At 37.7% G+C, this 13,964-nt stretch overlaps 2 protein-coding genes across 2 annotated transcripts; both read right to left on the bottom strand.

The window, feature by feature from the left end:
* Positions 1 to 920: 920 nt before the first annotated feature.
* Positions 921 to 6,375, bottom strand: slc24a1 (solute carrier family 24 member 1). Its single transcript, XM_053319228.1, has 9 exons — positions 5,326 to 6,375; positions 4,308 to 4,367; positions 3,897 to 4,005; positions 2,711 to 2,791; positions 2,218 to 2,369; positions 1,835 to 2,095; positions 1,659 to 1,748; positions 1,303 to 1,469; positions 921 to 1,170 (listed from the first exon to the last, which is right to left on the bottom strand). Exons 1-9 carry the CDS (start codon positions 6,373 to 6,375, stop codon positions 921 to 923), a joined length of 2,220 nt encoding a protein of 739 aa, XP_053175203.1.
* A 2,161-nt stretch (positions 6,376 to 8,536) lies between these two features.
* LOC128359341 (mannose-binding protein C-like) lies at positions 8,537 to 13,796 on the bottom strand. The gene is made up of 8 exons (XM_053319833.1): positions 13,754 to 13,796; positions 12,766 to 12,895; positions 12,063 to 12,076; positions 11,839 to 11,928; positions 10,989 to 11,010; positions 10,718 to 10,795; positions 10,251 to 10,292; positions 8,537 to 9,621 (listed from the first exon to the last, which is right to left on the bottom strand). Exons 2-8 carry the CDS (start codon positions 12,875 to 12,877, stop codon positions 9,239 to 9,241), a joined length of 741 nt encoding a protein of 246 aa, XP_053175808.1. The 5' UTR covers positions 12,878 to 12,895; positions 13,754 to 13,796; the 3' UTR covers positions 8,537 to 9,238.
* Positions 13,797 to 13,964: the final 168 nt, after the last annotated feature.

Below are 13,964 nucleotides of genomic sequence, written 5' to 3'. Positions count from 1 at the left end.
ACTCTGTAGTGTGATGTAGCTGCACAGCTTCTCACTGGACTTCACCACAAAACGATGCTGGATCGGATACGGCTGTGTGCTCGGAATGAACACCAGTTTCACAGCATGTAAATTTGCATTTTAATGACCTTGTAAATTGTAAACAGTGACAAAAAAAAAACAAAAAAACACTGATGACCAAATCATAATTTGATGTCTCCATGTTGTTTACACTACTTGTCAATTTAAACAATGTTTCTGAAGTATTATGTATAATTTGTAACACAGATACTAATTTGTATGAATTTTACATAAAAAAAAAGAAATCAAATTTCTTCCCTTGCTGGATCTATAGTTTGCTTTCATTTATGAATAAACATGTTTATTCTATGATTGTCACATTCATCCTTTTTCAAAGTGAGTGCTGTTGCTTTGCCTGACATTTTTATAAAAACTGTTGTGTGTGACAGAAGTATTTCAAGCAAGCAAGTTTTCTATATCGAAAGTTTAAAAAAAACATTTTATGGCGCAAGTATATACTTACATATTGTACAAAATTCACATTTAGAAACTCATAAATGTGTCCAAAATATGCACCTATGCTAGATTTCTAATTTCTTCAATCTCAAAGAAGTCATGTTTCTTACTGCTATACCTGCACAATCTACACTATATTTGACAGTAATTCTACATCTCTCTATGTATATTAAAGCTGCCATCATTGCTAAAAGTGAGTATGTAACAAGTTCTAGAAAATGTAGTATGTGCATTGCTGCTGATGGATGAATGAGACAAATGTCACTGGCAGAAATGCAGAGCAACTACAGTAGCTTTCTGCATGATTCCTGCAAACATCCAGACCAGATTACATGCTTATGAAATCCGGGCATGAATAACAGTTCTGCCACAATTCCTGTCGTGGTCAAGGCTTCTCATCACACTCAAATGGAAACAGGGCAGACAATGATGCGGTCCTCCAGCATCACACTAAGCACCAGGAAGATAAAGTAGAGCAGAAACATAGTGGAGCCCAGGACCTTATTCATCTTCCATTTACAGGTTGCAATGGAGATGGTGACAAAGAGGAGCATGAGGAAAAGCAACACTATGGCACAGAAGAGCCCATTGCTGCTGACTGCCACTGGAACAAAACCGTGGGTGGATGAGTACAGAAGCCATGGGATGGGCAAGCTTTTAAGAGAGAGAGAGACACAGCAAGGAGCCAGAAGCATAAAGGAAGAGGGGAGACAAAAAAAATCCATTACCTGCATGTTCATCAGCATTTCGTTTTCAATTGTAACACACAAGGCTATTGGAGCTCACCCCACAGTGATGTCGAAGATGTTACTGCCCACAGAGCTGGATACAGCCATGTCCCCCAGGCCTTTACGTGCCACAATCACACTAGTAATGAGGTCTGGGATGGATGTCCCTGCGGCCAGGATAGTCAGACCCATAATCTCTTCAGAGATGCCGATGGTCTCACCCACCTATGAGGGAAAATCAGGGCTTGTGACTGATTCAAAACACAATCTTTACATTTTTACTGCTTCAGGTAAATTTGAATGAAATCCTGGATTTATGCATACTCAGTTTCCAGTTTACACCAGTCTTTGTGAAAGTTGCTTTGCATCTGTGTGTAACATTTCTAATCTCTAGATGTGACACAAGTAACTAACCTGATGGGCCCACCACACCATGAGGTAGGAGAAGATACCAATCCACATAATAGAGCCCAGAAAGGTGCCCACAAAGAATTTTCTGGATTTCTGTTGAACATGATGCAAAATAAATATGCAGTGTTGAGGCATTTGAGATACCACAGCTGATCTGAGATATGTGTCCAGATGTTTACCTGGTTGCGAACATCAGGAACTGTTAGCCACAGAGGGAAGACTATAGGCAGCAGCAGGAGGTAGGTGGCTTGTTTCCGTCGTGTGTCAGGCCACTCTAAAGACAGAGGCTCATCCTCGATCTCCCCTTCTTCCTCATCTTCATCCTCCTCCTCATCTTCTTCTTCACTGGACTCCTCACTGGACTCCTCACTGGGCTCATCACTGTCATCCTCATCACTGCCAGCGTCCCCTGAGCCATCCTCCTCTGCAGGCACATTTTCCTGCAGTGTTGAAGAAAGACATTATGAAGGACGAACGGAGCAAAAGAGAGATAAAAGCAAAGACCGAAGAGGACTAAAGAGGCCGTTTGCCTTAAGTTACGGCTCTGTACATTGATTCTTACATAGAAAGGTATCAAAGATTGACTTCTGGGCTTTTTGATAGCCACCAGGACATGGTTGGAGAGTACCTTCTTATCTTCTGGCTGCTCCTTCTTTTCTGTTCCTGCCGGAGCGGCGTCTGGCTCTTTGGTCTGCTCATTTTTTCCCCCACCATCTGTGAAAGGAATTCAAATGCCTAATATCTCTTCCTCATTCAATTATCTTTATTATTTATATTATTATTATTATGGAGGGCATGTACAGTACACCTAGACAGCTTTATCTTTCCATAGCCACTTTCTGATATTCAGTTCATATTTCCTGTAGGGGGAAACACAGCATTGCAGCATAGGTGATGAGCAGTTTTCAGAGTCTGTTCATGAGCAGATTCTGAAAGCTTGATGACCAGTAAGTGCCTTGAGATAACTTTTGTTGTAATTTGGCGTCATATAAATAAAATTCAAATGAATTTAATTGAAATTGAAGTAGATAACCACCACATCCTTTCCACATTACCTTCGGTTTTGTCTTTAGTTTTGCTCTCTGCCTTCCGTCTTGCCACATTATTCAGAGTCTCAGCTTTATCCTTAAATTTTCCTTCAAAAAACCAAAAATAAACTTACAATGGGATGGTGAGTCATGTGACTAAAATAATAGTCACAATAATCATGAGTTCCAAAGGTCAAGATACTTGCAGTACAACATGAAAAAGCAGCAACAGTAGGACAATATTTACTGCAGCACGGGGGAATGTTAGAAAAGAAAGAATAAGAATAAATAAGAATAAAAGGCACAGAATACATAGACATGATGGGATCCTTCCTTTGCTATCTAGTGCACACAGGTATTCCTGCAGAAATCATTTCCTAATGGACAGACAATGATAATGTTTCCCTCAAAAGGTCACTGCAATCGTAGATACAGATAACCATACACTGCACAGTGGGATAGAAAGGGGTTGTTAACATCAACTTTGATAACACATTCAAAAAATTAGATTTTTTTGTTGTTGTTTTTAACAGTGCTCAGAATATAATATATGAAATATGAATCTTTGTTTGCTTTAGAAAAACATAAACAAAAACCGACGAACAAACCAGGAGGACACAGGTAAACAAATTAAGACATACGTACTCTGGTCTTGATGAGATGATCAAAGTATGACCAGTATGACCATCATAGCATACTACAATATAATTCTAACCTTAAAAAACAGCTAAATCAGAAAAAACTACAGGAAAGCTGTCCATCATGTTTAACCACATATTAGATTACTTCTCTGTTTTCTAACTGATTTAACAAGCATGGATCAACTTTTGGCAAAACAAACATACACTTCCATATATATATATAAATATATATACGTGTGTGTGTGGGGGGGGTATATATATATACATATATATAGTTATTTATTTATTTATTTTGTGTAGGACAATCCTTGTGTAAACCCATAGCCCATTATTCCTTAAAGATCTGTTTTATATTTCACTGTGGGCATGCAAATGAATACCTACACAGACTGAGGTAGGTATTTATCTACTTAGTATCAATCTGGACTTAGTGCTGCCTTCATTTGGGACACTTTGCTAATCCATTTTACTATGAGAAGGATGTAATCCCCAGGCACTTGTCATGAGAAGCATTTTTTAAAGTACACAGTTATCAGTCATTAAGGCTATTGTCATGACATGAAGTTACTCACCATCTCCTAAAGGGTCTAACGTGTGGATCATAAGTTGGAAGATGGTGTTTCTCATGGTGCTGTTGTGTAAAGAAGCTGAGCTTCCCCCTCGCTGGAGAGATGGCTTCAACTGGGGGAAGATATGAGTGTGGTAATGACAGCTACTCACAATAACAGACAGTGACACATTAATGTAAGAAAATCATGTCATAGTGGAGGTCAGACTTGTTTTGTTTTTTGGTAGGTTTTAGTATTTTTATGACAGGTACATTTTTAGGGGTGGCTTGTTAACATGGTGTAAAAGGTGAATGGGACTGCAGAAAGATAAATAAGGTATAAAAAAACATAAAATAATACGGTTAATAACATATGGAATTACATTTCCTGTGTCTTTTTTGCAGATGATTGGTTGGTTGATAGTTTGACTTTTACCTTCAACAGATTCTTGTCCTCTGGAGCAGGAGGGGCATTATCCTCGTCGTCCCCATTTGTCTGTGTGCAACAATTGGATTTAATTGAATCATTCATTTGTAGAGATAGAATATATTATTTCATTTCGGTGGACTTTGTACATCAGTCCCTATATAATGTACTATAATGTATTCCTATTTCACATTTAACATTGCTATTTGTTACATGAGAGTACAAGAGATGGAGCTGCATGGCATGTATAGGAATATAATGTAATTAAAATTATTCTTCACTTAATTAAAATGAAATAAAATGTGGGAACCAAGCTCCAACTGTATCTAGCTTGCCAAAAACCCTGAATGTGAACATACTTCACTGTGCCTTAATGAAGTCTCAATCACACTCACCAAAGCTAAACACAGTACATATGTTGATGCTACAGTTTGTATGGAGCTGTAACTCCTCAAAGGATTAGTTTGCTGTCACTGATCAGCTTGAGTTCCCTGAGGCCTTGGCAAGTGTCACCACACTCTTTTGACATGATACGTATACTCTAAAGATGTCATGATATATGAGTGATGTGATTTTCTGTTAAACCACACATGGTTATGATGAGTATGAGAGATTAAGAAACCAAGTTATGCATCAGTGAAGGGGTTATTGTCACTTTTTAGAGTAGGCATCTGTAATTTAGAGTGCCATGTTATGTGATGATATTTTTTCATGTTAACAAGATTAAACACTTACACAAAATATCAAAAAATCTACTTATTTTTAACTCATCGAGACAAATATACTGATTTTCAATAGCTGTACATGTTGTTCTTGAAAGATCTGTAGCCTTGATCTGAACTACAAACATACTACAAGTGTTATAAAAGTATGCTAACATGTTTAGAGGCATTTAGACTGGTGAAATGCTTGCAAACTTCCCCACGTGTCTTGTCAATGGTATAAATGCTCAGTTGAGGACATTAAACTAAATTAACTATAAATTTGATTTAAGAACACAGTAATGTTTTGTCACAGCAGTGCTTACCTTTTCAGGTTCTTCCACAGCAATAATTTTGACAATGTTCTTGTGTTTGTTGAGTTGGCTCTTGAAGGCTTGCTCTATTTGTACATTGAACTTCATGAAAATCACATAGAGAGTGTAACTGGCCACCAGCATTAAACTCTCCCACCACATTATGACATTATCCAAGAAGCAGAAGATGAGTATCATGAGGTCAAGTATGTAGAAGGACACATCTCTGAAAAGTGGCCACCAGGTTAGACAAAGAACCTCCCGAGAAAACAAAGCACACATTCCAATCACAAACAAAATGTTAAAAACTGCTGACCCAACAATTGTGCCAATGCCCACATTGCTGTGGGCGATGAAGACTCCTATTAAGGAGGTGAAAAGTTCGGGGGCAGAACCTCCGGCAGCCATGAAAGTAGCTCCTGCCACATCATCAGAGATGGCTAACTTGTCAGTGATTACCCCCAACGCAGGAACAAAGAACTCATCGCACACAATTGCAAGTGAAACAAACATGTACATCATCCCAAAAATGTGAAGGATCACCCAGCCTCGTCTGCGGTCTTCAATAGAGAAGATATCTTCAGGATAATCTCCTTTAACAGATGGAGCTTCACCAGGAGAAGCTGGAGTAATGGTAGTTACAGGAGGAGCTGGAGCTGGAGTGGGAGTGGGTGTCTCTTGAGGGGGCTCAGGGGCCACATAGATGCAATGCACAACAGTCCTGTTTGTGGTTGATGGAAGTGGAGATTCAGTTGACGTGGTTGCTTTAAAGTCTGAAGTTGTCTCAGAGTGATGCTCCACGTGCATCTCTGGTGTTGTTTGATCTGTGGGCTCCAATTCATGAACTACAGTGAGAGGTTCCTCAAGGCCCTGAGTCTCCACTGGAGCCTCCTCAACCCCCTCAGTTGAACCCTCTCCAAAATCCTCTCCAATCTGAGGCATTGGCAAAGGCTCATACAGTCTGGCACTGATGGTCAACTGGTAGAGGGTACAGAGGAAAACCCCAGAGAGGAGAAACAAAACCCGGCTCAGCTGCAGTCGTTTCCTTCTTGTGCAATACATTTTCCTCCAAAGCAGTGATGCTACTTGCTATGGTGAATTAAGATGCATGAAGGGGCAGCAGTGAAGTCCAGCTCTTTCCCCAGCAGACCATGGGGTGACAGAATCCAAATCTTGAGCGGTGTGATACATGTCACATCCTTTACTGCTTGGAAAACCCCCTGTTGTAAATGAAAGAAAGCATTAGAGATAAAATCCCATTAGACATTTGAAAGCACTTGAAGACAGTGTTCACACAGTGCACTTCATATATAATTGTCTGCCATACCATTATTGATAAACTCGTTTAGAATCTGTTATGTCTACTGCATTTTTGTGGTTTCTGAGAAAGAATAAACTGAATATCAGAAAACACAAACACAAGGCAAAGGCAACACATAAATTACTGAGAAACAACTGGTTAAGAAAGATAGAGAGAGAGATAGAGAGAGAGATAGAGAGAGAGAGGGAGCGAGGTAGTGAGAGAGAGAGAGAGAGAGAGAGAGAGAGAGAGAGAGAGAGAGAGAGAGAGAGAGAGAGAGATACATAAATGCAGCCTTACCACAAACTGAAAATCCTGCAAAGTCAGGGATGCAAAAATCTCCAAAAGCAGATTTCCACAGCTGGTACAGTGGTCCAAACAAAAGTCCAAATTGTTGCCAATGGCCAATATGGGTTATGTAGGACGGAGGACAAGTCTTCACAATGGATCAGCATAATACCTAATACCTGAAGTGCACTAAGAGGATTATGTGCATTGCCTCACTCTCACTTCATCACAAGCCTACCTTAGTAATATTTATTTTAATGCAAAGCAAGTCTCTAAATGTTCTTCTTATATCATTTTATGTAGCTTGACTGGCACTTTGGCAATAAAATGAAGAAATGTTTCTTAATCTGAACTGAACTGGAATGATTACCGTCAGTATTTAAACTCTGGTCTAAAATTAATAATTTGCACAAGCAAATAGCATTGTTTACATTATGGTGTCACCTGTTTATTTTTCATAGCACATGAATATCAAATGTCTTATGTTTAACATGTAGGCTATTTTATAGGAACTATTTATTCTTTGGTACATTTGTTTCCACTTGAAGAAAAGATACACATTTGATTTAAAAAAAAAACTATTGAAGGTATTGAAGCAAAGGCGGTCCGCCATCTTGGAAAGGTAGGTACGGCAACGCCGCTTGGACAAACGACGTTAGACTTGGGTTTGTCACTGCCCGATACAGTCTATGTTTAAACCGAGCCCCGTATGGCTCCACCTTGTGGAATAATAGAACCATTACAATTATTCGGAAAACCTCATTTGAACAAGAGTGATACAAGAAAAAGAAGTTGTATATGTTGTTGAATTGATGGAGGAACATGGCCATTTTATACAATTTAGTTAATTTATTGAAAAAATGTAATTAAAAACATTTGCACACCTATTCCACTTCCCTTAAAACACACGATACAAAATACTCTTAGTCTACTATGATTGCAGAGTGGATTGAAGAGTTGAAGCTTGAGGGGCAGATGAACGGTATGGACAGCAGGGGGAGCCCGACTCCACAATAATTAAAACTGTCATAGATCATACAGACATGATGCATAGATAGTTTGACCAGATTCGTGTCCATCACTACAGAGATCCTGGCTTGGTTCATTGAGCGTTTAATGAACATATTTGAGCAGAAGGTTCTCATATCCTTTTAGCTAACTCTCAGAAAGAAATGTCAAAGCATTCCTTTATGTCAGTTATGCAATACTTCATGTCCTCTACTTTGTGATACATGACAACCTTTGGGTACCTTTGCATTAAAGGAAGCCTTGTAAAGGATATGCTAGCTTTCTATAAGTGACAAAAGATGTAAGCATTCAGGAAGCTTAAAATATCACTCTCTAGTGCTGTTTTCTGACAGCATGGTGCAGCCTGTATCCTTTACTTTAGACTTGCCCTAACCCTTTATTTTGGGCTTTTCTTCTATTTTGTCAGTAGATAGAAGCCAACAGAAACAGGGAGAGAGAGGGGAATGACCTGCAGCAAAGGTTCCTTGCTGGAATCAAACCAGGGACATTGACCTTATGTGGTGTGCCACCAAGGCGCCGCAAACCCTCTGCTTTTCTGTTGACATTGTCTCTCTTCTTGTAGGACACAATGTATTTTCAAATAAAGTCATAGTTTATAGTTAAAAGTGGAAAAACACTGAAAAAAGAGCTTAACAGTTTTTTCAAAGCCCACATTTATTGTGGTCAAGGTTTGCAGAATGTTTTTATTTTTCAGAATTTAACACAAACAGTAAAAAAGTCTGTTTTTACACTTTTACTTAATATCACAAATGGAAAATATAGGGGTTTCATGGTTGTTCCTTAGACTAGGGTTGTTACTCAGTACTCTACAACTGTTGCCTGCCAAGATCTGTGAAGAAATGTACTGTCTTGGGTGGAAAAGATGCATGATTTAAGACTGGTGAGGATGATCCTCACAATTCAGTTTGTGTAGGTTTTGTGCTCCCTCTGATGCAAATACATAAGAGGCACATATGTTTCTGTCTTCATGTAGGACTGAGTGGTTTTTAATCTCTTGCCCTCTTCTTTCAATTGTGTTCTTACTTGTAATCATTTATTTCACATCTTTTTCATATAGTATATAGTATATATTTCATATTGTCCATGCATGCAACTGTACTGATACAATTATACTTTTTTTCTTAGATTGACATTAAACAGACTTCAGAGACTATTACATCTGAAAGCAAATACTCATAGAAACAGTTCCTGAACGGGTTATAACAGTTTATACTCCTGACAAACCTATAGTTACGAAAGGAATGCAGTTCTGCAGGTTTACATTAACTTTTCAACTGAAGTAAGACTTGCAAGGTATACAAGACATTTCTATAACTGACAAACAATGTAAGCATTCAGGAAGCATTCATGTGTCACAACCCAGATACCATTTTCTGACACCATGGTGCAGCCTGTATTGCTGATTGATTTGTCTGGCTGCCCTTCTCCCCATTTGGTAAAGGTTAGAGGTTGTTTTTTCATATCAACTTCAAAATTCCCCTCTGCTTTTTTGTTGTTGACATTGATCCAGACTTTTTTGTAAACTTCCCAGAACACTTGAGTCAAGACATTGTTCTCTTCTTCATTTTGGGGTAAAGCCAGCTCTAAGCCTCGTTGGGAGCAGAACTCAACGGCCCTGGAGAAAGAGTCTCGCTCCTTGTAGGACACAAAGTATTTCTGACCAACTTTCCGGACAAAGTCGTAGTTTATGGCTGAAAAGAAGAAAAGAATTACAGATGAGGATTAAATTAGCACATTTTGTTGAGACTATGATGCAGAAGAGAGCGCTACACTCCAGAACTTAAAACATGAGCAAATGGAAAAACAAAATCTTATTTTGACTAAACATTTGTCACAAATAGAGAAAAAGCTGCAAATAAGCAGTACACAAACAAATTGAGAAAGGTAGTCACCTATTTGACAAGGCATACATAGATATAAATACACTGCAAAAACTGAAAATGCTAATAATTACATAAACATTCAACATAACAAAACTGACATTTTTTGGGACACTAAAAAGTGATGAATAAGTTATGTATTTAGTCTGTGTTTTCCCAGTTCGTCTCATCTGTTCCTGTGAGACCTATGTCTTCTGCCTTTTGTTTCTTATACCAAGCCTGCTTTAATTAAACTCTTAGGATTGTTTTAACCTTGAGTGAGTCTTGCTCTTCAGTCCAATAGTTGAGTCAGTCATTACAGATGTGTTGTAATTTTGTTCTTTTGTTGTGTAGAAATGTCAAAAAAATGTTTAAAGTCTCTTGAGCAGTTATAATTGTATCAGTATCCACATGGACACTTCATGTAATACTCTCATGTAGTGTCTGATTAGAATACTTACCCAACTCTAATTTAGCGAGGTCCGGGCAAGAGCCAGTGGAACCTGGGTCAAACAGATTTAATGTAGTTATCAAACTTTGTATTCATTTGGATATCATATCTTTGTCTACCTGCATGTGTAACCTCCTAAGGTAAAATGCTTACGGTATCTTTCATTTTCAGTTTATTAAAATTCATTTGCATTCTTTCTTTCTTTAAACAGAGTGAATGATATCTACTGACAATCACAACACTAATTGCTACAGCACAAATGTTGCATTATTAATACACATTGTATTGAAAGATTTAAATGATGATGTACTAAAAGAGTTCAACCAACACCTCTGTGTAAGCAGTACAGTGCACCCTAGCTCTGCACTGTTGGTGCAGAGCTAGGGTGCAATGTACAGATGTTTCTCTTTTTGTGTCTGTCCTTTGTCTAACAAATAGTATGTCTGTACAGTCCTACTAAAATCCATTGTATGTCACCTTGTCTACATATTTCACGAGGTCCAGCTGGTCCAGGTGGTCCAGGTAGTCCATCTCGTCCAGGGAATCCTCGGTCTCCTGCAGAGAAGAGAAACAGACATTAAAGAAGACTAAAAGTTCATAGTCACACTAGCTGCCATGAAGGATTGTAATGTTCATAGAAAACAATGTTGAATAGGTAAACATTGTGAAACTGGACAACTTAACTATTACCATTAGTGGGGAACCTGAGGGTTGTGCCAGAGAGATGTCACAATGTCCATGTTTTTACCTAAATCAAAAGGGTTTATCCTCTGGCAAGCATGGAAGCACAATAAATTCATATAGAGATATATTAATATCTGTCCTTATTGTTTGTGTAGAGTAATACGTTAGTTATTACACTATTCTTGTGTTACTTTAACCAAAATAATTTCAGAATTATAAATAGTGTGATTTTGATTTGTAGTGGGTAATCAAAGCACAGAAGCTCAAGTTTATTGCAGTTCATTAATAATCCAGTGGTGGATGATATGTATGATAATAAAATTGACTGAATTCACTCAAGCATTCATGTTTTTATTACGAAGCACCCAGATCATCTCAGGACAGGAAGTGATGATGTATTTACTGTGGACTTGAAGTTTCTGGCCAACAGGTTGGACAACAACTGTTAAAAGTTAAAAAGTTAAACCATCACCAGTCAGAGGTGTAGTTAAACATGAAGATTTATTCACTGTGAGCAGGAAACCAGTGACCTCTGGCCACTGTTTGAACAAACTAACATCTCTCTGGTTCAAAGCAACTGTAGTAATATTACCGAAATCCTAATATTAACATGTTGTATTACTCTGTTACTGCTAAAACTACTGTAACGTGTTACCCCCCAAATCACTAGATCTAGTTGTCATATGAGCCAACCCAGCTGACACATAGAGCCAAGTAAAGAAACCGTTTGAGGAAGGTGACACCACAGGATCTGGGTTGGTTAGAGGCTGAGTGCAGGATTCTGGCCACAAAACAAGCTCATTTGCCTGTACATATGGTCTTAGAATTCAGACAAAAGATGGAAAAAGTTTGGTGAGAAATAATGTTCTTTGGAGCACTATTGTGTTCAAGTTAATAATACCCATATTGTCTACCTGTTCTACCAGATGATCCCTGAAATCCAGGTGGTCCAGCTGGTCCTTGTGCACCAGGTGGTCCAGGTAGTCCCCGGGATCCTGGCTCTCCTGCAGAGAAGAGAAACAGACATTAAAGAAGACTAAAAGTTTATAGTCACACTAGCTGCCATGACAGATTGTAATGTTCATAGAAAAAATGTTGAATAGGTAAACATTGTGAAACTGGACAACTTAACTATTACCATTAGTGGGGAACCTGAGGGTTGTGCCAGAGAGATGTCACAATGTCCATGTTTTTACCTAAATCAAAAGGGTTTATCCTCTGGCAAGCATGGAAGCACAATAAATTCATATAGAGATATATTAATGTCTGTCCTTATGTGATAGTAGATGAGAAGTAACAGAGTAACCAGAATATATGAGGCTCACTGTCTTTGAATAGATACACTGGTCATTCATTTTGTAAGTCACACAGAAAAGTTTCATTTTAGTGGAGAACAATGTTTTCCTCAGCAAATGTCCTTACAATCATATTGTGCACTTTCATATATTTTGTGCAGAGTAGACAGCCTGATCTTAGTGTTGAGCAAATTGCTTTCAAAATGTAAGATATTACATAATACTAGTTACTTTCATTTGAAACCGTTTGAGGAAAGTGACACCACAGGATCTGGGTTGGTTAGAGGCTGAGTGCAGGATTCTGGCCACAAAACAAGCTCATTTGCCTGTCTTTTTACCTGTACGTTTGTATTGCATGTTGTTTTTTTTATTGTATGTTATTTTCCCTGTCTCCAAGACAAATTTCTCCCTGGGGAGACCAATAAAGTAACCTAACCTAACCTAACCTACATATGGAGGTGTTAGAATTCAGACAGAAGATGGCTGAAGTTTGGTGAGAAATAATGTTCTTTGGAGCACTATTGTGTTCAAGTTGATAATACCCACCAGGTGTTCCAGGATATCCAGGTAGTCCTCTGTCACCTTTGGGGCCAGGAAGCTGAGTGTAGCCAATAGGAGCCATGAGGCAGAGGGTGCAGAATAAGAGAACCAGCCTCATCTTCGGAGATCTGTAGAACTGAAATCTACAGTACATGAAATATAGTTGATAAGGTTATTTACAGGCTGCAGTGTGACATCATCATTTAAACAGTTTGAAGTCCAATCAAAGGCGTTGATCTCACAACATAGACAACAACAAATAACTACAACTTACTACAACCTACATATCTCAAAAAGGTTTTTTAAAGGAATGGATTTTTTCTCCAAAGTTGTGTAAATTGCAAATATTCAAAACAACCCTATGGTTGATGAGCTAAATACACACAAATATGAGTGGGTGCAGAAAATAATAATAATAATAATAATAATAATAATAATAATAATAATAATAATAATAATAATAACTTTTCCAAACATGTTACAAAAGGTGTCAAGGGCAATAAAAAAGAACAGATTACATAAGAGTAGAAACAGCAAGAATTACTACTAAAAACAGAACAGTGCTAAAGTAGATCAACAACAACAAAAATAATACAATATTAAAGAGAGTATTACAGAGATCACAAATATGAGTGGGTGCAGATAATAATAATAATGATAATAATAATAATAATAATAATAATAATAATAATAATAATAATAATAATAATAATAATAATAATAATAAAATGATAATAATGATAATAATCTTGCATCCAAGAGTAGAGACAGCAAGAATTACTACTAAAAACAAACAGCGCTAAGGTAGATCAACAACAACAACAAAAATACAATATTAAAGAGATTATTACAGAGATCAAATAAGTAAAATAAAATCAGACTGCAAGTTATAACTCTCTTTGTGTATTTAGCAGTAACAAACATTATACTGTAAAATTCAAGAAGTCATACCACAAAATCTAGTACCATGGTGATAAACACATTTTAAACTTACTGTATGTATGAGAAGTGATCTGCTGGATGTGGTTCTTCTTTGCTCCTAAGAAAAAATGACTGAGATATTAGGTCAAACTTATTTATAAAGAATTTGGTCCAGAGTAAACAACAGATGGACATTTTCACCACCCTTGAAAGAAGATAAACTGGGTCTGAGAGCCTCCCTCCTTTTAACATCTAACCCTAACTCTAATAATTCAAAGTTGACA

Source organism: Scomber japonicus, chromosome 5 (genome assembly GCF_027409825.1).
Source record: "Scomber japonicus isolate fScoJap1 chromosome 5, fScoJap1.pri, whole genome shotgun sequence".
Lineage (NCBI taxonomy): Eukaryota > Metazoa > Chordata > Actinopteri > Scombriformes > Scombridae > Scomber > Scomber japonicus.
Note: the sequence above shows the minus strand (reverse complement) of the source record. Positions and strands in the feature narration are given on the sequence as shown.

Excerpts from the sequence above, each read along its gene's own strand:
- LOC128359341 (XM_053319833.1), bottom strand. The coding sequence starts at position 12,877 with ATGAGGCTGGTTCTCTTATTCTGCACCCTCTGCCTCATGGCTCCTATT. Across the intron at positions 11,011-11,838 it reads GGGATCATCTGGTAGAACAG|AGGATAAACCCTTTTGATTT; the intron begins GTAGACAATATG and ends CATGCTTGCCAG. Across the intron at positions 10,796-10,988 it reads GATAAACCCTTTTGATTTAG|GAGACCGAGGATTCCCTGGA; the intron begins GTAAAAACATGG and ends TCTTCTCTGCAG.
- slc24a1 (XM_053319228.1), bottom strand. The coding sequence starts at position 6,375 with ATGTATTGCACAAGAAGGAAACGACTGCAGCTGAGCCGGGTTTTGTTT. Across the intron at positions 4,006-4,307 it reads AGGACAAGAATCTGTTGAAG|TTGAAGCCATCTCTCCAGCG; the intron begins GTAAAAGTCAAA and ends ATCTTCCCCCAG. Across the intron at positions 2,370-2,710 it reads AACTAAAGACAAAACCGAAG|ATGGTGGGGGAAAAAATGAG; the intron begins GTAATGTGGAAA and ends TTCCTTTCACAG.